At 42.2% G+C, this 23588-nt stretch overlaps 1 protein-coding gene across 1 annotated transcript in view; it reads left to right on the forward strand.

Moving 5' to 3' along the window:
* The window catches only part of GRIK4 (glutamate ionotropic receptor kainate type subunit 4), a 202122-nt gene that overhangs the window by 64131 nt on the left and 114403 nt on the right, over positions 1 to 23588 (forward strand). Inside the window, exon 2 of the mRNA XM_063311199.1 lies at positions 19869 to 20033. Within this exon, the coding sequence (XP_063167269.1) occupies positions 19869 to 20033 (165 nt within the window). The remainder of the gene's footprint in view (positions 1 to 19868; positions 20034 to 23588) is intronic.

Below are 23588 nucleotides of genomic sequence, written 5' to 3' on the forward strand. Positions count from 1 at the left end.
GCTCCAGAATACTTCAAATATTAGAGGGCTTTTTTTTTGTCCTATCCAATTAAATATTCCATCCTTTGGTGGTGGTTTAATTGCAAAGGAACTGGAGCCCATTTGACATTGAAATCGGTGTCTGCATCTTGAGACCCCAGGGCAGCATGTAGTTGCCCCAAGTGATTTCAGGAAATTGCAATTGAATTGTGACTTTTAATGTGACCGAAGGGGAAAATTGTACACACGGTATTCCTGTTAACTCAATTGAATTAATTTAATTTTAATTAGATATAAATGTCCATTCCATTGCATTCCCATTAATTAAATTGGCTTGGTCCCACCCGTTTTCGCAATTAACTAGACATAGGGTCATGAGTACTGATGGCGAACAGGAGGGGGCTCCGATCCAGGGGGGGAAATGCATGCGTAGTACTGAGGAATTAAGCAGCCATTCAAAGAGACACAGATCAGTCCCGCCTTGACTTTTGGGGTTTATCTGTCTGGGTTTTTCCCACGCTTCTTCAGTTTGTTAGGCTTCTGTCTTATGTAGCAGTAATAAACACTAGAGACCTACTCCTTGTCTCAGCGTGATTCCTGACCGTTAGGACACATAGGGTCATTCCAGAACCGCATGGCCACCTTACCTTATGTTTCTTCATGGAAGACAGGTGGAGAGCAAAGGTGATAGATACTGTACATCACTGTGAACATAGCCAACTCCTGAACTCTTCCAGGTCTCACCCTCATGCTGTTACTGGTTTTACCCACTGAATTTTGGGACTGTGCCTCTAGCGGGTGGATGGGTGGAAGGAAGGTTCTTTGGAGTCCTGGTGCTCTCGGATGACGTTACCTAGTCAGGTGATGAAGCGTCTCCAAGCCAACAACCAAGTTCAGAGAGCACCAAGGACTCCACAGTTCAACCCTGAGCTATGGATATTCTCTTCTATAGGAAGGTTCTTAACAACTGTAGGGAGAGATTTAATGATCTGGGCAGTGCCTTTATTCTGCTAATCAGTGGAAAGGTGGACACATTGGCCTTATGGATCTTGTTTAATTAAGCTTATCACTACAGTCCCAATCTCGCTCCCCAATGGATACTTGAAACTGATTCAATATCCTCTCTTAAGTATCATCACAATAAATGCCAGGGGGAAGTAATTCACTGCCAAGAATGTCCCCTCCGCCTCTGCTATATGTAACAAGTACAACTGGGAGGGCAGCGAGAGGAACACTGTGTTCTTTTCTCTTCTGGCCAAAGGAGTTTCCATTCCCTGTTGAATCCCACCATTCTGCTCTGTGCTATGGTTACATCTAGTTCTCTGTTCTTTGCTTGCCCGCATCTGATTCTTGGCTTGTTCCACGTGCAGGCACATCTCCCTTTCAACTTGTTTTCTGAGACTTTGAATTCTGCTGGTCTTTATATCTTTGGTATTACAGGTAGTCCTCACTTAACAACCATTTCGTTAGTGATGGTTCGGACTTACGACAGTGCTGGGGAAAAAAACAACTTATGACCGGTTCTCACATTTACAATTGTTGCAGCATCCCTGCGGTCACATGGTCACAATTTGGGCTCTTGGGAACCGGTTTGCATTTATGACGTTGCAGTCACGTGATCACCATTTTCGACCTTCCCGGCTGGCTTCTGGCAAGCAAAATCAATGGGAAACTGCATGATTCACTTAACAACCATGTTGTTTGCTTAATGCCTGTGGTGATTCACTTAACAACTGCTGCAAAAAGGACATAAAATCGGGTCAGATTTGCTTAATGACTGCTTCACTTAGCAACCAAAATCCTGGTCCCAAGTGTGGTCATTAAGCAAGGACTACCTGTACTGGGGTTTGAGTTCAAGACTTTTTGAAGACAGGGTAACTTAGTTTATGGTGTTCTGGTTTGGGATTGTTGGTTAAAGAGCAAGTGTGATCAGCATGAAACCCTTGAGTGTGTTTCCTGTGGAAAGGAATCTTGCATAGCAAAAGTTAAAGAGTAATCTTGTGATGGTGAGAAAGGCAAAGTGGATCAGTCCTAAATAGAATAGAACACAGCAAGGGATATAAAAGGGATGTTGCTGTGGTAAGTGGAAGAAGGTGGCAGTCTGGCCTGATCCATGCAGTCCATTAAATTATGAGGGTGGTTTCTGCAGACCTCACCATTGTGGTTTCCCAACCATGCTTTATGTGAACCACATCATCATGACTTATGACCTGTCACAATCTAGGAACCGAGCCATTCAAGATGTTTGGGGTGGTGGATTGAAGAAACCTCAAGACTCCTTAAAATATTTGAAAGGTTGGATATCAGATTTCTAGTACTGGCAGCCCAAGAAGTTTGAGGGCTGTCTGACTCATATGATTCAGTCACGTCCATCCAAGCTCTCTTTTGGTTTAAAGCCATTGCACATGTTGACATGACTTTGGAGAAAAAAATATAGTCATTAAAGATGCAAATTTGATGTTGAATTATACTCCCAAATTATGGAATTTGAAGTTTTATGAAAAAAAAATCTGTTTCTATTGAGCCTGGGGTCCAGGAAAGAGAGTTATTCTACATAAGTAAAAGAAATGTATATACCTCATGTTAAACAGTGGATCCAAGAAATGGGTTGATTTTTGAAATGTCATTATATTGTAAAAATGAGAAATTGGAGCAAGGTATTTTTATATGGATTAGATATATTGAAGGACTGAGCTAGATCTGTATTAATATTATATAGATCTCTTTTTCTTTTCCTTCATTCAGCTTTAATTTACTTTAGTCATTTCTGTTAATTTCTTTTTTGACTGTATGATCACTGCATTATTATTATTCTCCACTGTTTATTATATTTTGGAGACAGACAGACAGAAAGAAAGAAAGAAAGATGTACGGGTTTCTGTTCCTTACAAATAAAATGAAATCACTTAGCAGTTGAACAGGTTCTACCTGGCACCTGTTGATGCTTGCTTACTCATTCCAGACTTTGCCTCCTCTTAGCATTTGATAGAATGTGGGTGGCTATCCTGCAAATCCAACTGTCTCAGGCGCCAGCCTTTTGCATGCATATAATAATCTGCCAGCTGATTCTGGGGGAAAAAAAGTTACATCCAGACAAGATTTGCACAGGGGAAAATAGAGAGGTTCCCCTCTCTTTCCTGCTCCCCAATAATAGTCTTCAGCTTTTTTTGTGCATGGCCTTAAACTTCCACCAGATTCCAAAAATGCAAGAAAAAGAGGTCCTTGGCACCACCCATTCTGGTCCTTTCCCTCTTCCCTTTGCTCTTCCATCTGAGAAAAAAGAAAGGAAAGGAAAGGAAAGACAAACCTGTGCACCTTTTTTCTTGGTCAGTTCAGGGATCTAAAACTGGGGGAAAGACCCCCAGAATTCCTTCTGTTGATGAAGGGGGGAAAGACTACTGCTCATTTGGCAGGGGTGATTTTTCAATTGCCCTCCAAATCCATCGGAAAATAATAACCAATAATAAATAATTAGGGGAGAATTGCTTGGCCCCCTTTGAAGCATGATGCTCAGCAGGCCAGTTATATATCCCCAATAAAGAGAAATGCAACCCAAGAAGAATATGAATATGAATTTCAGCAAAGGTAGCTCCATCTTTTACCTTACATAACCTGCTAGCTGATCCAAACGGCTTGATGTTTTCTTCCATCTCTTAGCAATTTACCGCAAAAAAAAACAACATTCAAAGCACTTTTGTTACAGAGACAGTGCGAGGAAGTTCTCCATTTCAGCAAGATGGGGGGGAAAAAAGAGGTCTGTGTCAGATGATGCTATAACATTCAAGGGCATACGGAAAAGCAGGCATGTAATTATGTGATTTAATTAAATGATTAAGATGGAAGCGAAATCATTCTTAAGGAACAAGACTGAGGTTGTTTACTTTTGGAAGAAGGCAGATGAGAAATGGAGAGAGAGAGAGAAATGTTATTTAAAAAGCACGTTGAGAAAGCTGAATCCTGGCTGCCTTAGACAAGAAGGAAAGCAGTGAGTGATAGACACCAATAAAATTGAAAGCCAAGGGAGTTGTTTGCTTGCAATTATAGAATCATCAACATTGCAACAGCTGAATTCACACGAAGCATGTTAACCTGGTTACTGATTTAACCCATGTGGGGGTTCACACAATGCTTTGAATTATAAACTAGCCAACGAACTAGAGTCATGTAGTTTATTTTATTAATCAAATTTATCACCGCCCATCTCCCAAAAGGGACTCTTTTAATGCATTAAACTACGCCAAACTGACCGGGATTGACACTAACCGAATGTACCACAAGTGCTAATGCAGCCATTAGCTGTTTAACTAACCTGATACCTAGGTACTTAGTATCCCATAAGCTCTTGCCCCAAGGGTATTTCATGACATCACTAGCCTCTTTCCCATTAGCCAAGAAGCAGCACTGGGCATGGCTTGGCCATTGAAGCCAACCAATATTTAGAAGAACTGTTGCCGGATCTTGACAGTGAGTCCTACAAAGAAGAGGTCAGCCATCTTCTTCTTACATCTTTTTTTCTTGGAGGACTAGATAGGCTAAACAAGTCACCTGACCGGGTTTAGCATTATATGAAAACAGGGCTGGGTGTGTGTAGGGGGAGTGCTGTACATCAGATCCCTCCTTTGTTCCAGATAGGTAAGGTAAAGGTTTCCCTTGACGTAAAGTCCAGTCGTCTCCGACTCTAGGGGGCAGTGCTCATCTCTGTTTCTAAGCCGAAGAGCCAGCGTTTGTCCGTAGACACTTCCGGGTCATGTGGCCAGCATGACGACACGGAACGCTGTTACCTGCCCGCCGAAGCGGTACCTATTGATCTACTCACATTTGCATGTTTTCGAACTGCTAGGTGAGCAGGAGCTGGGACTAGCCACGGGAGCTCACCCCGCCGCGCGGTTTCGAACCGCCGACCTTCCGATTGGCAGCTCAGCGGATCTGAAACCTCAAAGGAGGCTGGGTTTAACACCATACAGTTGGATCTGCTTAGATTTTCCTGAAGTAGAGATTATAATTTGGGGGTTAGAACACTTGATTTGCTTTCAGAAAAACACAACTACAACCTCTGTCATCTCCTGTGAGTCTGGGAAACACCAAAGAGCCACTGTCATTGGCTGTTTCCACCTCGCACAAAGCCATGGTTTGATTTAATGATAGTTTCTTAACTAAATCATCAGAAATGGGCTCTTTTTGCTGTGAACTATACTGCTATGTCACTTGTGGTCTACAGATCATAGTGGCTGGATTCAAACTTTGTACCATGCCCAAACCCCACAAACCACATGATGGTTTAGCATGAAATATTAACCCAACTACTCAGAGTAGACCATCAGTGCAGCTTTTCATGACCTGTTACCACTCAGATATGTTGAACCTCATCTCTCATAGTTCCCATTTCACAGGATCATTGATATACAAGACTGTTCCTTCCTCATTCCCTCTTATTCTCAGAAATCCTCTGTGGGGAAGACTAAGCTAAGAAATGGTGGCCATATAGGGATCTGAGTGGTTGAGGGGACATTGCAGTCCCAATTTCTCCTGGTCTAATGCAACACTTAACATCAAGCTTCTTTTCTGGCCACAATCTACCCAATGGGCTTATGCATATGAAGTCCTTCCTGAAACCCCAGGTCCTGAGTCACTATTTTATTATTCCTTGACTTCATAGCATCACAAATATAGAAGAGGTGTCGAAGACCATCTAGTCCAACCTCTTGATGAAGCCAAAGGGCATGTTTTCCCAGCAGTAGCCTCAGAGGAAACATATTCCATTCTCAAAGAGCTCTTGAGATTAAAAAACAAAACAACCCCCCCCCCAAATAATTTCTCTATAGTTTCTCTATAGGAGGAGGAAGGAGCATTAGGTATGTTCGCCGCCTTGAGTTTATTTATAAAAATAATAAAGGTGGGCTCAAAATTAAATAAATAAATAAATAAATATCAGCCTAAATCTCCTGACAGCCACTTTCACGTTTGCACTTTGCATCTGTTGTTCATGGTATGTTTTACAGAAGGAAAAGGCAAACCATGTATGAATCCTCACTTCATTATAACATATAAGAGAATAAAAAAAGGGAAATCCAAGGTTTTATGGGTCACTGTGACATTGACTCGAATCTTCTGGCTTAAAGTGGCATTCCTCCTTCTAGTCTTCAAACTATGCACATCTTTTTTTGCCCTCCCATACTTGGACATCCTCCACTTGGACTTGGGCATCTTTCCCCACCCGCTCTGCTGCTCAGTTTGCCAAATGTGAATAGATGGGGCTACTAAATGCCATCTGTGTTGGGAACAGATCCTTTTGCAAATGACCCTTTGCTTTCCTGCTACAGGAGTGGCTGTGTCATCAGCCTCCTTGACCCCTTCTATCCATCGAAGCTCAGAATCCAAATCTCTCACTCCTTCATTGCTGCTAGAAATCATGATAGCTATTTTTTTTTCACTCAGCCTCTCTGGACCACATTTCTACCTATTTCTTAATTCCCCAGTTTTGGTTGGCTGGATGTTTTTATTACTCCCCCCCACCCCACTTCATCAGTGCTAAAAAATCTTCCACTGCGTCACATGCTAAATGACTTCTCTTCTAAGGTTATTTCTCTCTTAATGGGAGCGTAGGAGATCTGCGCGTTTAATGCAGAGTCTGCCACAGCCAGGTGGGAAGATGATAGTCTGGTTTTGATGAGCAGAACAGGTGAATGGGTAAGGGAAGCTTGAACGATCTTTCTTTTCTTTCCCTCTATAATCATCAGCGAGAACCCAAGCAAAGTCAAAAAACTTGGTTAGGTGGGATTGTATGAGGTCCTCCAAGGACAGAGAAAAGATTCCAGAGGCCTCACCCATTCATTTCTGCCCCTTGAATGGAGCTAGCATCTTTCCAGGTGTTCATGTGGCAGATCTGAGTTTGAAACACTCACATCTATTGACATGGCATCTTGTTGGGCCCCGGAGCATCCATAATTTTTGCTGCTTCTGATCAGAGGAAACCTTGTGACAGGATTGAACTCATACAATTTCTAGCCTAGCCTGACAAAGATAAAAGAAGGGAAAGCTTTTAAAGCTTGTGGACCTGCTGAAGCAGATGCACATCACTAGTCATGGATCAAAGCCTGCCAGATGCTTGAAAGACTGCACATGCCTGGCTCCTGAGAGCCCCAAAGCAAACAAGTTATGAGTTGGTTTACTGAAACCCTGGTGTCAGCCTTCCCACATAGACCGGACAGGAAACACGACCAGATGAGCTAATTCTATTTTACTGTAAGGCTACATTAACAGAATCTTGCAAGTCTGAAAGTACAATTCTCCCGCAGCCTGGTAAGTTAAAAAGGTTCCTTTCTGAATTTCTTTCTCCTCCCATTATGCAGCTGTGGGCTATGCCCTCTCTTATCTGATCAATCCCTAGGCAGCATCTCTTCCCCATCTCCCAAGGTCATTCCCACATACCATTACACCTGGTGGATGATACATATGGCTGGTGGGTCTTTGTTAGGCTTGGTAGATCATGGGTCATGCAATTTCTTACATTGCTTATTTAATTTATTTTGGTGTCCATCTATTTTGAAATTGCCCATTCAGCAGAGGGGGAGCGTTGCTTTGGACACAGGATTATATATTTCTAATGCAGAAATCTATTTACAAATCTAGCTGATACTAGCATTAAACTTTTATATCAGAATATGCTGAAATAAGAGTTCTACTCCATTCAAGAAGGAACAAGGTATGAGTCATTTAATGAACAATGAATTGCATGTGCAAACGCATAATAAGGAATGTAAACCAATAGATACGACACCCATTCCATTGTCACTTCTTACCGGAATGCTTCTGTAATGGAATGGATTTACACATTCAGTTGCAAATCAAGTGACATATATGCCATTTATAGTAACTGTGATGGTCATTTTATAACAACTGGTTTTCTTGGTGATAGCTCACTGTTCTCATAAATAGTGAGATTCTCTTGAATAGCGTATGGTATTCTTGCATTTATTTAGCAATGAGATATGTATGAATGTCCTTTCTTTTCTTTTCTAATCCCATCTCTATCCGTTTCCATCCGTCTTGGTTTCTTTCACTTCCATTGAATTCTAAGGAAAGATTTCAGGAGGGAACTCTTTTCAGATGTGTGTGTGTGTGTGTGTGTGTGTATTCATATTCAATAGTGGTGCTGCTTCACCTTCAAGGAGAAGTCCTACACTTGAGAAACAGATGAAGAATTCCTCCTGTCTTTGGGGAAATGTACCAAAATTCTACACCCAATTCCTCTGCCCACACATTTAGCAGACAATTTTGTAAAGTTGTTTGCTCCAAGCTTTAATCTTTGCCATACAATGAAGATGAGGCAACGTTACCCTAACTGTTATTTTCCCTCTAACAATCCATTTTAGATACAATGGGGTACAATGCTTCCAGCTGATGACCACTAGCATGAGTGATGTGTGATGTCTTACTGCTGTCCTCCAGTCTTCCACAGCATGTGAATGAGCTGTTTTTGATCGTTAGGGGCAGCCAAGTTCATCCTTGCTGAAATCAGATTGGCGCAGAAATCATCTGAGCTACTTTTCCTTCCTAAAGAACTAGGAGAACTTATATACCGGCCAAGAAGGCAATTTAAACCCAGGCCAATTTGGATTGAAATCTTCTCTACACCAGGAAGCCCCCAAATCCACTTGTCAGCCTAGCTCCTACTGACACTGTGGTTGCCTTGAGAGAATGTACTTTCCAAGGTGTACTTTGTAAAGTAGCCACCAGAGCAGACTCTGCAGAAGCAGGTGGAGGACACAGTCCTTTCTGGTCTCATATTTGACATAGCTTGAGCACCAGCCACTAAGAATGGAATATGAGAGTAAACATTTCTTCAACTTGGATTAAAATTGGTTTGCAAAAGAAATGATATTAGACATGGATATTATAAGTATCCAGGACTCATATTACTGAATCTGAAAGTGCAAGTCATGGTGACTTCACCTCTACCAGTCAACCTGGTCACACATTTCTCCCTGTCTATTCATTGATCACTCTGACCCCCTACCTTCTCTTGTAGTTTTTAAATAGCATTTGTGGGTAACAAGCTGTGTATAAATGCCTGTTGTCTCTTTGCAACATCCTTGCTGTTGCTAGGGGCAGGTTGGAGGTGTTCTGGCTTCTGCCATTTCTTTTTAACTCTGTCTTTGATTGAAAAGATCATACTTCCTACTATTCTTATCCCCCCAACAAAGCTGCCTAGCCACAGGGATTTTATTATAAAGGCATTAACTGCTACCTTATGAGAGATTGGTAGTCTTGAGTGGCAAACAAATGAATTCAGTTGAAAAATAATTTGGGGCATATGATGTAAAGAGATCCTCCAGGCACTCCATGTCATCATGACAGCTGGACCATCCTTCTCTTTCTTTGCAACATCAAAGTCCTCTTTTTTAGTTGCTTGATTGATTTGTTCAGTCAGTCAGCTCAGGCCGACTCGGCCTCAGTCCATCAGCTCAGGCTCCCAAAACTGCCATCCTGTGTGTGCAAAGTTTAACCATCCACTCCAAGATGTGGTGGTCCAGGAAGGTCATACGGCCATGGCAGGTGCTTCTGAGTTGCTGGGAGGAAATAGATGCACCTCTGTAGTCCAGGCAAAGGGAGAGCTACTACGGCTGAGAACACAAAAGGCCCTGAGGAAGGAAGGGTAAGTAGTAACCTGGCAACATAATTCTTTGGGCAGAGCAGATGGGTCTTTTTTACCTGGACAGAAATGTTAGTTTTTGGCAAGCAAATGGCATTTTGCGTAGGAACAAACATTCTCTATAGTGCTCCATTTTTTCCAGGATATTTCTGGGCATCAATAGGAAGCTGGTACCCATTGTCTTCCTTCCAAGGCAATTTGAAATGTGTGTGTGTGTGTGTGTGTGTGTGTAGCACATAAAACAGTGATTAAGAGAAGGAAAAAATTACCTCTATTATTTACGTAGAATGGGATTGCGAAGCTCTGGACTGTTCACCCATTTCTGTTTGCAGTCCTATCTCATCTCTCTCACCTGAATTCTTTCTCCCTTCAGATTTTTTTTTTAAAGGTGGTGGGGAGAGAACCCAGTCCATTCTGATGCTTTTGTCAGGTCCTGTAAGGACAGACCAACATATTCAGCCCAACATTATTGAGTTTTTGTCTGGGCAGGAAAGAAGTTAAAAAGTTGTTAACCCATTTTTTATTTCTTCAGTGCAACTTCCCCTGTTCCCTTGACCCATTCTTTGGGGGATTTGTATTTTTAAATCAACTGGCAGCAGGCTCCATTGCATTACAGAAGCAGAAAGCCTTCTGCTTCTCCACTGGATTTCCACTTGACAGCCTCGTAATGAGGGAGTTTGCAAATTCCTCACAGTTTACTGAATTGACAGCCTGAAGGGCTGAGACTTTTTCCAGCAGAGGGGAAATGCACAAAAGCAAGCAATCCTTAGAAACTTATTTAACTCAGTCCAAGTAAAGTAGAAATGCATTTCTGTTGGAGGGAGAAATCCACATGCATTAAAGGCATTTAATACATTCAGTGCTGATTAGATTTCACTTGGTGGGGTCATCTAGAATTGGGAAGAGAAGCAGGCATGACTCACAGCCAAGTGTCATTGAATAATTGGAAAGGGAGACAATGAGAAGACAGGACAGGCCTTCCATGAAAGGATTTTTCTATGGAGGTAATATGCATTTATTCTTAACCTCCTTCCTGAGCTAGAGAGATTTAGAGCAACCTCTTGTGACCATTTTATCATTGTTTTCTAATCTCTGTGGTGGCTAATTGAGGTTGAACCTCCTCTTCTCCAGAAATAATCTAGAACTGCTGGATTATTTTTCCAAGGGTCAGGTGCAAGTTAACAGGGATGGCCAAGAGCCAGGCACAGAATATAGTTTCTTGGCTAAGAACCAAGAATCCTTGGAAACAAATGGTAGCAACTTGAGGCCAGAACCCATTTTATGAATCTGTAGCTGCTATCCATGGTCCTGAATCAGTTGTTCAACATCAATTCTGCTCACCTATGGTATTAGCGAGAGCCAGTTTGGTGTAGTGGTTAAGGCACTGGGATAGAAACTGGGAGACTATGAGACCTGCTTTGAGGACAAAGCCAGCTGGGTGACTTTGGGCCAGTCACTCTCCCTCAGCCCTAGGAAGGAGGCAAGGGCAAACCACTTCTGAAAACCCTTGCCAGGAAAACTGCAGGAACTCACCCAGGCAGTTGCCAGGAGTCAAAAACTGACTTGAAGGCCAAAAAAAAAAAAAAAAAGGCTGCTACTAACTTGGACGATGAATGACTGGACCAGGACATTAGTTATCCCTCAAGTGCTGACGTACATCAGTTCTCCATATATCTTAACGTTTACAGCGATGGGGGCAAGGGAGTCAAATTGGGACAAATGAGTTAACAAGTATTGCTGTGTCACAGTGCAAGCTCAACCTATCCTGTATATGATCTTGCACATGCATACAAAATGGTGGAGGTTACATCACCATGCTCATTTTTAATCTTGATAAAAGTGTCGGATCCAGTTGGCACCTCTCTATGGTGCAACAACTGGCGGGGCTGGGACATAGACTGGAACCAGCCTTGGTGGCTCATGACAAGTGCACTGGATTTTTCTCAGAAGACCATAGGAACTAGTACAAGTGCCAGAGCTGCGGAGAAAGTGTTCTGATTCTAAGTCATTGGGTGCAGTCAGTGGTGAGGAGATGGCATAGTGTTGCTTGAAAACCTGACAGGATAATCAATACTTTGATTACCATAATGTATGTGCCAGCCCTTCTACTCTAAACTTGTAAAAGTATGCTATAATCTAGCTTTCATACACTTAAGAAAATGTACATTTTATCCTTCCATGGAGTAAAACAAATGCAGAGACATCATGAGCCCAATAAAGCGTATACGCCAATACATCTTAAACAAAGAATATAACTCAACAGAGACAACAACAGCTGATTAAAAAAAAATAATGGTTCTGCCACTAAAAGTCCTACTTGAAAGCAGATTTGAAAGCCAGTCTGATTTTCTCTAGAATTAGCTGGATGGCTAAAGACTCTGCTTCCTAATCTGTAGGCAATCACAGAGACTTTCTCTCTTAATTTTCTCACTGATCAGCCTTGGCCTCAGTTATCAGGATGCAAAGAAGAGGATCTGCATCCAATTTTAGGATAGAAAGGGAGGAGATGATTACATTTCAGGCATTTGAACAGCCTTACCACAGTGTTCACCATGAACAACTCACATAAATGTGTCATCACTGCACAGGTGCACAGCCATGATGAAGGGAATTCCAATCTAATGAATAATTTGCCAACTGATGTTCTATAATTGAGAAGACCAGAAAATCAAGACGGTGGGGTTTTGTTTGTTTGTTTGTTTAAATAACTAGGGTGAACAAGACTGTGAAGCCATTTTGTAGCTATTGCATTTCAGAGGCTTTCCAATAAACCTGAATGGTTTCAAGACTTATTTAAGTCCCTGCATTTTACCAACAAAAATAGAAAAAAGTGAATTTCAGTAAAGACTTTAGTTACTTTCTAATTACACTACTATTATGCTAGCTTTGACGAAGTATTCCCCAGATGTAAAATATGAAAAAAACAGCTTTTCAAAACATTCCATTACCCTTTTAGTCTGCTGGGGATAATGATAAATACAGCACAGTTCAATCTCATTACCCATGGTGATTCACAGGTTGGATTAATATATGAAAAACTTACTACCTTTGCTGCGGTCTGGAAGAATAAGCCTGCATTTTTGTAAGTGAAACCAGTAGTGTCTGTGGGAAGGTGGGTTCAGGAGTCAACCCCAGCGAGATGGTGGATGCAGCATCATGATGCAAGCCCCACTGCTTTTCTATGTGCATTTCATGCCTAAGGAATAAGAAACAAGGAACTCATTATTTTATGGAAATGAGGTTGTTTCTCCCACCCCTGCCTTCCCAGGGAAGAATTGAAAGAGTTTTGCCATGTGCTCTGGATCCCTCACTTGTTCTAGAAGATGGTTTTCAAGCATTCTATCATCAGTTTAAAGGGCCTTGTTTGTTGAGTTATGCACCAAAGAACCTTTGGACACCTGGTACCGTATCATTGCAAAGCATTCTGGGCTGTGGTCTGGGTAGGCAGACAATGTGTCTTAGTTCACAGCAGATTGTCCTCTGTTGGACTCTGTTGAAAGATGGGTGGCCTTGACTGAGCCTACTTCATAAACATCTACTGCACTGGAAGAGAAAGCAGGATAAACTTCGACCTTCTCCAGCAGAAGAGCCTATGCAGATGAATTACTGTCCTGGAGTCTATCATAAAGGAAATTGTACTGTAATAAACTGAGGTCCTGTGTCTTTAACAAGAAGGAATCAGCAGGCAACTTATCTTTCCTCCAATTCATCTACATGATGAGGGAACACTATTGATTTAAAGTTACAAAGAGTAGCACAACCCTACTTGGCCTTTGCTTCTCCCCTTTCTCATCTTTTAAAGCATAGTAACACATGTGGGGTGCTTGAAATTGTTGTGTTTTCAACACCTGATCTTCTGTTTTCACTCTGGAGAGAAACAAGCCACAGGGCTCTATCCAGAAGTTTCAGTTGTGGGTCTGCAACCCATGCTATCTTCCTGGTGAAATTCTCCAGACTCCTCTCTCTCCTCTAAAGGGATATCATATGTTCTCTACGTCTCTTTCATCTCATTCCCTGATTTACAAGCCAGCCTCTAAATATAGTGTTCAGGTGTTATTCTCTTGCCAATTGAAACCACAAGCTTTTCATGCCCAGGGTTTAATCAAATAACTGATTTACTAGCAAAAGGACATCTGCAATGTCCTCTCTTTTCCACAGTCATTCCAGTGCCAGATTGTAACCAGGCCAGGAAAATGTACAGGAAGACCTTTAATGGCACAGGGGGGGATGGTGAGAGTTGCTTGGAAACCTTGCCAACTCTTGACTCATAGAGTCTATCCCTCTCTCTTTGAATGTCAGCTTGCTAAATGCCTGGCAGCTTTGTGGCAGCTGTTCAAACATTTTCCCCATCCTTAAATCCATTTAGGGAGAAATGCAAAGAATTGACCCAAGTCAAGATGCAGCTGCAGTGGTTGGAAATTCTAGGTGTCCCAGTGGATCCTGGGATCTGCCATAGTGAGGGTGGTAGTAACTGAACTTCTCAGTGGTGGTTGTGCATACTGGTAGTCTCCCTGACACACCCTTGATTGTCCATCTTCTGAAACTCTATGAATATCTTCAAAACCTGTCTGAACTGATTGACTAAGTCCAGACATTGTACTAAGACTGCAGTTTAGTGGAATGTCTGGACTTAGTCAATCAATTCAAGTAAGCTTTATGGAAACAGCCATAATGGATGTGTTTCCTATCTCAATGAATGTCAGCCCTTCGAGGCAGACAAAAGTTGTGAATGGTAATAGTACTTTTATTATAAGGTTACGGTAACAGAATCTTGCAAGTCTGAATGCGCCTCCCCCTCCCTCCCTCCCTTTATCTTTGTGAGAACGAGGGAGGGTCAAGCCTGAGAGGCTTTCTCAAGTTACAGTTCTGGCCCAGACTCAGGTTTCTTTTATCTAACCATTGTCTTAGTTGCAGCTCTTCCTCCTGTTCCTCAAGGTTATCCTTACAGCCCATTACAATGCACTATAAACCATAGCTTATAAATTGCAGGTTCTGGATTCCCACAATGCACTCAGCCCAAGCTATGAAACCCTTACTTTGAAACCTTCTTCTGACCATGATGGTGGAAATTGGCAGCATCATATCCTGACATTTTGGGGTGGGAGTTCCATGGATGGGGACCCTTAAAATTGATAAATCAGGGATCATCACTGAAAAGCAAATGAAAACATAGGCCTTCTAATAAAACATGTTGGAGAAGGTGCTATCGGATTCCTCCTGATTTTTGGCCACCATAGACTAACACAGCTCTCCTTCTACGTTGTCTAATTTAATTGTGAGAGTCCCCTCCAACTTTTGTCCCCTCCTTTCCAATTATCAAGGGTGAGCCCCTAAAATTTAGCGAAGAAGTACAAGTTTCAAATATTATTAGGGGAGTAAGGATTTTGCTATTCATGTGAAATGCAGTTATACTGTTAGGGATTGTTGGAAACTGCATGTAATAGGAGCCCAATAGGAAATATTTGGGGGACTCTGCAGCAGTTGTTATGCCAGAAAAAAACTACATTTTCTTCTACTTATCCTGTTTAATAAAAACGAGATAATGGCAGAGAAATGCTGATGGGGAGACATGGTGCATTAATGTAGTTGCATGGCTGCCTCATACTTGGTGTGTGTTGGAGGTGCTCCTGTGTGGATGAATGTCTTGATTTAACTGAAGATTCCTGTCTCAGACAGCATGAGGATTCCCTGGCTAATAAAGTAGGGATTTCCCTCTTTATTGCTGCTTTATTGTTGCTGTCGTTGCTGTGGCTGCTGTGGTTTTTAAACTGGGGAAAAGACATCTTCAAATAATGGGGTGTTATTGTATGCATTTCCTGGTAATCAGACTAGTAAATAGTAGTAGTGTGCGGGTATATTAAGTACAGTACAGGTGAGTCAAAATATATACAATATAAATCAGTATCACAATGACACAATAAACAAGGTAAGATTTCCTAACGTTGATATACGTAATAATCAGTATAAACAATTCCTATTCCTAGCTTTGGTTTAATAGAACTATGCAGAGAATAATGGAAGAGAAGGTTTTGTAAGAAGCATTTTAAGGACCTTCTTAAATGTCCTGAAATCGGACTCCACGTGTAATTCAAGGGGGGGAGGTCAGTTTGGGAGAGTTGGTGCTAAATGGGAAGATGCTCTAAAATGCGAGGTGGCAATTTTAACTCAAAGAAAGACTAATTGAACTTGATTGCACTATCAAGCTGAGCACACAGGAACATGATTTGTCATCAGTGTTTTCAAATAATGGGGTTGCTGTAAGCATTGACTGGAAATCAGCACCAACAGTGTAAACTGATAATGTTCCCGAAGACCCCAACACTATAGGGATTGACAAAAAGAAGAGAAAGGGATATATAGGAAAGATCCAGGACCAGCTAGATAGATCAATAAACCCTGACTGGTTTCATGTTCACTGTTTCAATGTAGTTTATACATCGTAACGTTTCACATGCCATGGCGCTGACACGCGTTTCGGTTTGGGAGGGAGCTGCTGTGAGACCTTGTACCAAGCTCTGTATCTGAATTCATTTCAATGGAATGCGTTTGGGTTTTGTTCTCTGTTCAAGGCCTTTTCCCGCAGACCATCAGGAGCCGTTAGGAGCACCTGGGATTGTGGACTTGAGAAGATTCTACGGGGGGAGGGGTTTCGTTTGCACCGAGGGTTTTTAGTTTGCATTTGGCGCGCTTTCATCATTCTCAGCTTTCTTTGCGATCCTGCATGCTATTCTTCAATAAATCAGATATCTTTGAAACCCTGCTTATGAGTCTAAAATCCATTAGAATAGGCAATCCTTACAACTGGTTTCTTTCTCATCTAACCAACCTGGACCACCAACTTCAAGGAGGCCCAATCTTAACCCTAGTTTGAGCTACTTGAGACCACCACTAATCGTAACAATTCAGCAAAGAGCCAAGCATCCCATGAAATGTTACCACAGACCTCAAGGAAGTCTAACCCTAACCCTAACTACTCCTCATGCCAATAAAGGTTGTTTAAGGTTACCTGGCCAGCAGATAACACCTGTAGTGGGAAAGGTGGCATGCAGAGAGGGCGTAGGTGCACACGTTGCACTTTTTGGGGCCTTGTTAAAGAAGCTGTGCCTTTTTCCAGGCTCAGAACACAGCTACCTAGCCAGGTGTGATGGAATGTGAGGGTGACCTTGGAGGACAGGGGGAAGGGATGCTGCCTGGGGAACGATCAGATAAAAGGAAAGGGAGTCCATGAGTGCATAATGGTCTAAAGAAGATATTTAGGAAAGATGCGCCCTGACCCCTCAAGCAATAAATAGGGAGGGCGGGAGATTTGTACTTTCAGGCTTGCAAGGTTCTGTTAATGTAGCCTTATAATAAAGTAGAATGAGTTCATGTAGTCGTGTTTCCTGTCTGGTTTACCAGAAGGGCTGACACTAGGAAAAGTCAAGGCATGGTAGAAGAAACATCCCCACACCACCCCAGCCACCTTTTCTGCTTTGGATCTGCACACCCCTCCTTCTGAGTGATGGGACGATCTCTCATCAGAAGCAGCACATGCTTCTTGTTCCCATGTTCAGGAATCAGGACTTCGCAAGTAGACTACCAAGAGGAATGCTAGTGGCATTCGCAAGTACCCTGAGACTAAGGTAGGAAAACCAAGGCCTCTTTTGCAGGGGAAGGGAACTTCTGGGGGGGAAAAACCCAGAAGGCTGCTCTCAGCCAACCTTTAATGCACAGACCTGGGTTTATTTCATGAACTTAAGTTCAAATCTCATGGAAGTTATGAAGCTGGAGGAAAAAGTCGCTGGAATTCCCCATTGATGAATATCCGCTGGCAGGCAGTGGGTGAATGGCCCATCTCCAACAGCTTAATCAGCATGGAATGGCAGCATTGGTATGGTTGCATCATCATGGGCATCTCCATGGTTTCCTGCAGACGCCACTGTTCCCAGCTCTTCTTTCCCTGCTCTAAAGCGGTCTCTCCCGTAGGCTTGTTCAACACGGCATTTTCCCTCCGCCTCTTAGTTTTAAATTACCCAATTTCTGTGGAAGCTGTGTGTGTATTAGAATGGGGATGACAACTTCTCATTATGAGCTGTTAGATAGCTGTGAATTTGGAGGGAGGGGGGAACTGCTTAGAATGCTGTGCTGGCACACTGGTGACCCCTTCATCCAGCATTCTGTGATTTGGGAGCCAAGTTCGGGAGCCTGAACGTTCATGAATGGCTGCTCAAGAATCAGCACGCACGTTACCTGTCTCATCTGTGTCACCTTCTCTTAGTTTGTCCTTTTGGATAACTGTTCAATTTAATGGAAGTTCTATATGAGCCTGCAAGAAAAGTCCACTAAGGCTAAAGATGAAACCCCACTTCTCCTGTTATTCTTTTGTGTGGAATTCTTTGGTGGTATTTAGATGGATATCAATGGAGGAGCAATCAGGTAGGACTTAGGGCCACGTCCAGCAGGCGCATGAGGCTTCCTTCAACATGGATTTCAGCTCTCCATTCCTTCATCTACTCCACTTAAGTGTCTCACCCGTCCTTTGGTGAACAAACTCTGCCCTTTTGTCCACTCCATTCTGTAAGCAGTCTTCAACAAACATCTGGAAGAGATCCAGATGGCATCTCCAGTTGCTCATTCCTGCTCCAACTGTTCTAATAAAAGTTGGGAAAGTCAATTAGCTATGAAATGTAGCTCTTAAGCAGCAGTGCTGGCCTTATGTGTTGCACTGCACTGTAAATCTCCACAGCTTGGCTCAAGGGGGTGTGCACATTATTTAATTTGCCAGCAGGCTGCCAAAGTAGACCCCTGGGTTTCACTCCTCTGTTACTGGTATCAAGTCAAGTAATACATTACATTTTTTCATTGAACAGTATGATGTGGAAGGCTACCAGATTTCGGTTGCAAAATTCTGACATTGCGTCATTGTCCAGATTTTTGCAGCCAAGATTTAATAACCTCAATGAAGTAGAAAAAGATACTTGGAAGAGGAGCTTGGAGTTCATTTTCCCTTCCCTGCTCTTCTGAGCAGGTATTTCTTCATAATGGTTAACACTAAACCCAGACAAAAAAAAATGTAATGTCTGTGCCTACATAACATATAGTGCTCAACAACTATCTCATATTCCCACAACAAGCTGAATCTCAAACCACCCAACCTTATTTTTGTCTAGTCTTGAGAGTTGTGGGGATCCAACCAGTGTGTGAATAAAGGAATTGATGGACGGATGGATGGATGGAGGAGTTCAAGTGAACCTTTCCTTCAGATTCCATCTCATTGTAATAGAGAAGAATCATAATGGTGAGGAAGAGAGGATTGCTGAATGATTGCCTTTGTGGTTATGTGAATTATTCTTACATTCTTCAGAGGTATGCAATGTGATTTCTGGAAAAGCTATCAATGCAGTTACTTTTTGAGGAATTCCTAGAGACTCACAGAAAAACATGAGTGCTTATCTCAGACTGCAGAATAAGGATGATTTCTGGGTTTTTGAAGTATCTGCTTTGTAAGTAGGTGTTGCCAAGATTCACTGCATCTTCAGGTAGGGACAGGAAAAAAATCTGTCTTGGACCTGGGTGGTTCATGCAGTTTATGATGTGCCAGCAAGCTACAGTAGCAGTTTCATGATTTCAGACAAACGTTACCTTTTTAAAAAGACCTCTCCACAAAAAAACAAAACAAAAGCGGAAATGACAGTCAGTAACTGGTGCAAAATTATTCCCTTTTGGGGTGCTATTAACTGGCTGCTGCTAACATCTTTGTCTGCCCTATACCTTCATGAAGGAAGGACGGATCAGCCATAATCACTGCTACAATGAAGGAGGAGAAAAGGTCTTGAGCAAACATGAAATATAAAAAGAATAATTCATGGACCTTTTCTGACCATCTCCTCTGGTTAAACTTGAACAGACAAGGAAGAACAACATCTTTTATTCACAAGGCTTGTGTAATGATACTGCAGAACCCTTCCTAGCTCACTGCTGAATGGTGAGATTAATGTTAAATTTCATTTTGACAAATATTCTAAAGCCAGGCAAAATGGACAGTATTTCTTCTTTGTTTGCTGCAGTGCACAAATGGGAGTGTAGAACATAACTCTTTAGTACATCCTGTCCCTAAAATGGTCTAGACTGTACAGTGAAAATGACTAACTTTCCTACAATGGAGTTTGGAGTTATATGGTCTGGCTCTGTGCACCTCAGTTTTGATCTGAATTAACACCATTCCTTGACCAGCTACCCTTTCTGTCTGGTTTTGCAGCTGCCATTTTGGATGACCCAATGGAATGCAGCAGAGGTGAACGGCTTTCCATCACGCTGGCCAAGAACCAGATAAACCGAGCCCCCGAGAGGGCAGGGAAAGCTAAAGTGGAGGTGGACATTTTCGAGTTGCTGAGAGATAGTGAATATGAAACAGCCGAGACCAGTACGTACGTCTCCAGGGATGGGGTTGTATTTGATTGATGGATTGATTGATTATGTGCCATCAAGCTAATGTTGACTCTTAGCAACCACCTAGATCAGTGTTTCTCAACTGTGTCAACTTTAAAATGTGTGGACTTCAACTCCCAGAATTCCCTAGCCAGCCATGCAGGTCGGGGAATTCTGGAAGTTGAAGTCCACACATCTCAAAGTTGACACAGTTGAGAAACACTGATCTAGATAGATTTTCTCCATGACAATCTGTCCCTAACCTGATCCTTTAGCTCTTCCATTTTTTAAAAAAAAATATTTTCTATCCATGTGGTTTTCTTGGTAAAAATACAGGAGTGGTCTACCATTGCCTTCTCCCGCACAGTATGAATTGATGCCTTTGGCATTGCCACTAAAGTGATCATCCGCCTCTGGCATCTTCGTATATTCCTGCTGCCCAATAGAGGTGCCTGCTTGCTTCAGCTGGGCAGCTGGCATTACCTTCATGCCTTGGGTGACCCTGTTAGGAATGTATACTCCTGGCACACACTCCCAATGTTCTTTGCTCATCCCTCCCAGGAGAACACCCCAACAATGGGACAGCATAGCAAGGCTTGGGGGGGGGGTGCTTAATTTCTAACGATGTTGATGGGTGGATAGAGCTGGTGATTGGTGAACATGGTATTTCCTGAAATTTCTTTCCCTGATCTCCTGTGTATTAATAGTCTCTAGTTCTGTAGGAATGTCCTATTATTATTGTTTCTAATCGAAGCGAATATTATTGTTTCTGTTAGTTAATATTTTTAGCCTGCAGTTCCACCAAGAAGCTCAAGGTGTTATCTATAATTCTCCTGTTCTTTCATTTTATCCTTAAAACCTTACAATCCTTATAACTTTAGATGTAAGGCTAAGCCCATTCAGTGGCTCCATTGTGGATGTCCACAGGACCAAATTACATCAAGAATGCCATGATGTCATCATGCAAAGACATTGTGTAATGATGCCATGAAACATAATATCATCATGGCTTGTAGCAGATGCCCATGGTTACAGTCTAGACATTTCATTGATTACCAAATTAATCTCTTTTCTGAGTCCAAACAGTATTAAGATCCTGAACAATAAAGGAGATGTATTTGCAGAACATGGACTGATGCCAAATGAAAGACAAACAAGTATAAGCATGGTGTAAATGCAGCTGTTGGATTTGGAAGGGACCTGTTTAAATATATTGCATGATGCAACAGGTTTCTGAGCCTCCTGGGGGCTTAGTCTAACCTAATTACTGCACCATCCTGGCTTTCTGTTTTTAAACTGAGTCAGCGCTTAGAGAAGGAATCAGATTTGGCCATGCCAGCCATGAATTTTGGGTGTTGTAGTCTAGCCTCCCTTGGCCTCATTTCACACCACCCTTAGCAAAAGAGTCGATCTTTCTTCTGGATTGTTTCTTGTTGTGAATTTCATAGGTGTCTATTTTAATTAATGTTTATGTTTATTTTATTTTTCTGTTTGCTCTTCCTATTAGCTACCTTATCTTCCCATATGGATAGAGTGACAGAGTATAGAAATTAAATATTCATGTTACTCTCTATCCCTCTGGATGTGTGTAAGCACATCCAGAGGGCGTCAGGTTGGGAAACTGTACAGGGAATGCAGAATTAGGCTGTCCCCAAACTTCAACCCATTGAGTTTTTGAAATGATAGTTTGGGGGTGCCTTTGCTGTCAAAGTTCATAGCTAAGACATCAGTGGTTTTGCTATAAGCATTAAACATAGACATACTGTTAATGGAAGCTTGAGGAACAGAGGGGTGATGGGGAATATGTAAAAGGAACACCCCTATTCAATCCTGCCTCTGGAAACCAGTCATCCATTGCCTAGGCTGCTCAAACAGGAACAAAAGCTGACAAATGCATGTGTAAACAAGAGTGAGCGTGCCCCCTATTCTTGACCATGAAAATGTGGGTTATTTATCCCTTGAGATGTGCACATTCAAGCAGCAGGATTGTTTTTCTTGTCTTATGAGGTCAGTTTGAGTTTCTTTTTTTTAATGTTCCCTTCTTGTGCATTCAGGGGGAGATTTATTTATTTATTCACGTTATATGGATGCCTGCTCACCAGGTGACTCTGAGCAGCTAACAAGGGTTAAAACTTCAAATACAAAGGGAAATGATAAGACAATAAAAATAAAACATACTGAATAAAAAGCCAGACACACAATTCATACGGTTGTAACAAGCTCATGGACTATCCTGAACCAGGGGCAGGGGGAAGAGCCCATCTTTAGGGCCAGCAGGGCCAGGGTCAACTGAATTTCAGGTGAAGGCAGGAGCTGTCACAGAGAAGGCAAAAGGTGGGTCCCAAAAGGTGACAAAGTTCAATTGATGGGACCCGGAGCTGCCAACCCTGTCAGATCTTATAGGCTAGGTAGAGATAACTGGAGGCAGATAGTTCTACAAATATTCAGGACTTGGGTTATAAAGGGCTTTATAGGCACAAATACATCTTGGTTTGCATTCAGAAGGCCACTGGTAATCAACAGAACTCATGGAGTGGTGGTGTTGCATCCATAATTACGTGGATTGCTGCATTCTGGACCAGCTTTAACTTACAAGTGGTCTTCAAGGACAGCCCTATGTAGAGCACTTCATGGTAGTCCAACAAGCTTAGGCTCAATCCTAGCAAGACTGAGTTGCTGAGGATTTGGGGGGCATCCAGAGATCTTTCATTATTAGATGGGGTTGGACTACCCCTGACAGAACTGGTGCACAATTTGGAGTTCCTTCTCGACTACCAGCTCCTACTGGAAAATCAGGTGGCAACCATGGCTGGGAGGGCCTTTGTACAACTTAATCTTGTGCACCCGTTGTGCCCAGTCCTGGATCAGGGGCCTCTAGTTACAGTCATTCATGCCTACGCCTTCTTGTTATAAGAAGCAATTCTAGAACCAGTGGGACTACTCACAACAGTAAGCTTCAGCCTTGCTTGTAGACATCAAGGAGATCAGGACCCACATTAGTAACATTAAATAGTTCTGTAGCTGTGGCAGTGCCCTGTGATGATTACTTAAGAATGTAATACAGTTTGATCATGGGCTTGCAAGAAGTTGTGCCACTAAAATTGGATTCTACTTCCAATTTATGTTGCATACGCTAGTGAAGAGCTTAAGATTTCCATCATGTTGTGCCTTGCACTCTATTTGCTCATGAAACATCGGATGTATGGAGTGGAAAAGGGAATGGTGATTTCAAAAGTGTAGCCTTTCTCAATTAACATGCCATAAACATAACTTTCCACCTGTTAAGATGGTATTTTTTTTCTTTGGGGAGTAAACCCCTTTTTTCTTTTCTTTTCTTTTCTTTTTTTCAGGCTTTAGCAGATCTTAATGCACATAAATCCTATGAATCTCAGCATTCCTATTGCCTTTAAAATGAACTTCCAGGATTGGTGATGGTGGTAAAATATATTACCTGGTGTGCAGCCGAAAGGCACGGATTAAACAGGTTCACAGAAGAAAGATCTGTCAAGACCTATCACCTTAATAGCTAAATGAACAGAGCTATGTGAAA

Source organism: Candoia aspera, chromosome 9 (assembly GCF_035149785.1).
Source record: "Candoia aspera isolate rCanAsp1 chromosome 9, rCanAsp1.hap2, whole genome shotgun sequence".
Classification (NCBI taxonomy): Eukaryota; Metazoa; Chordata; class Lepidosauria; order Squamata; family Boidae; genus Candoia; species Candoia aspera.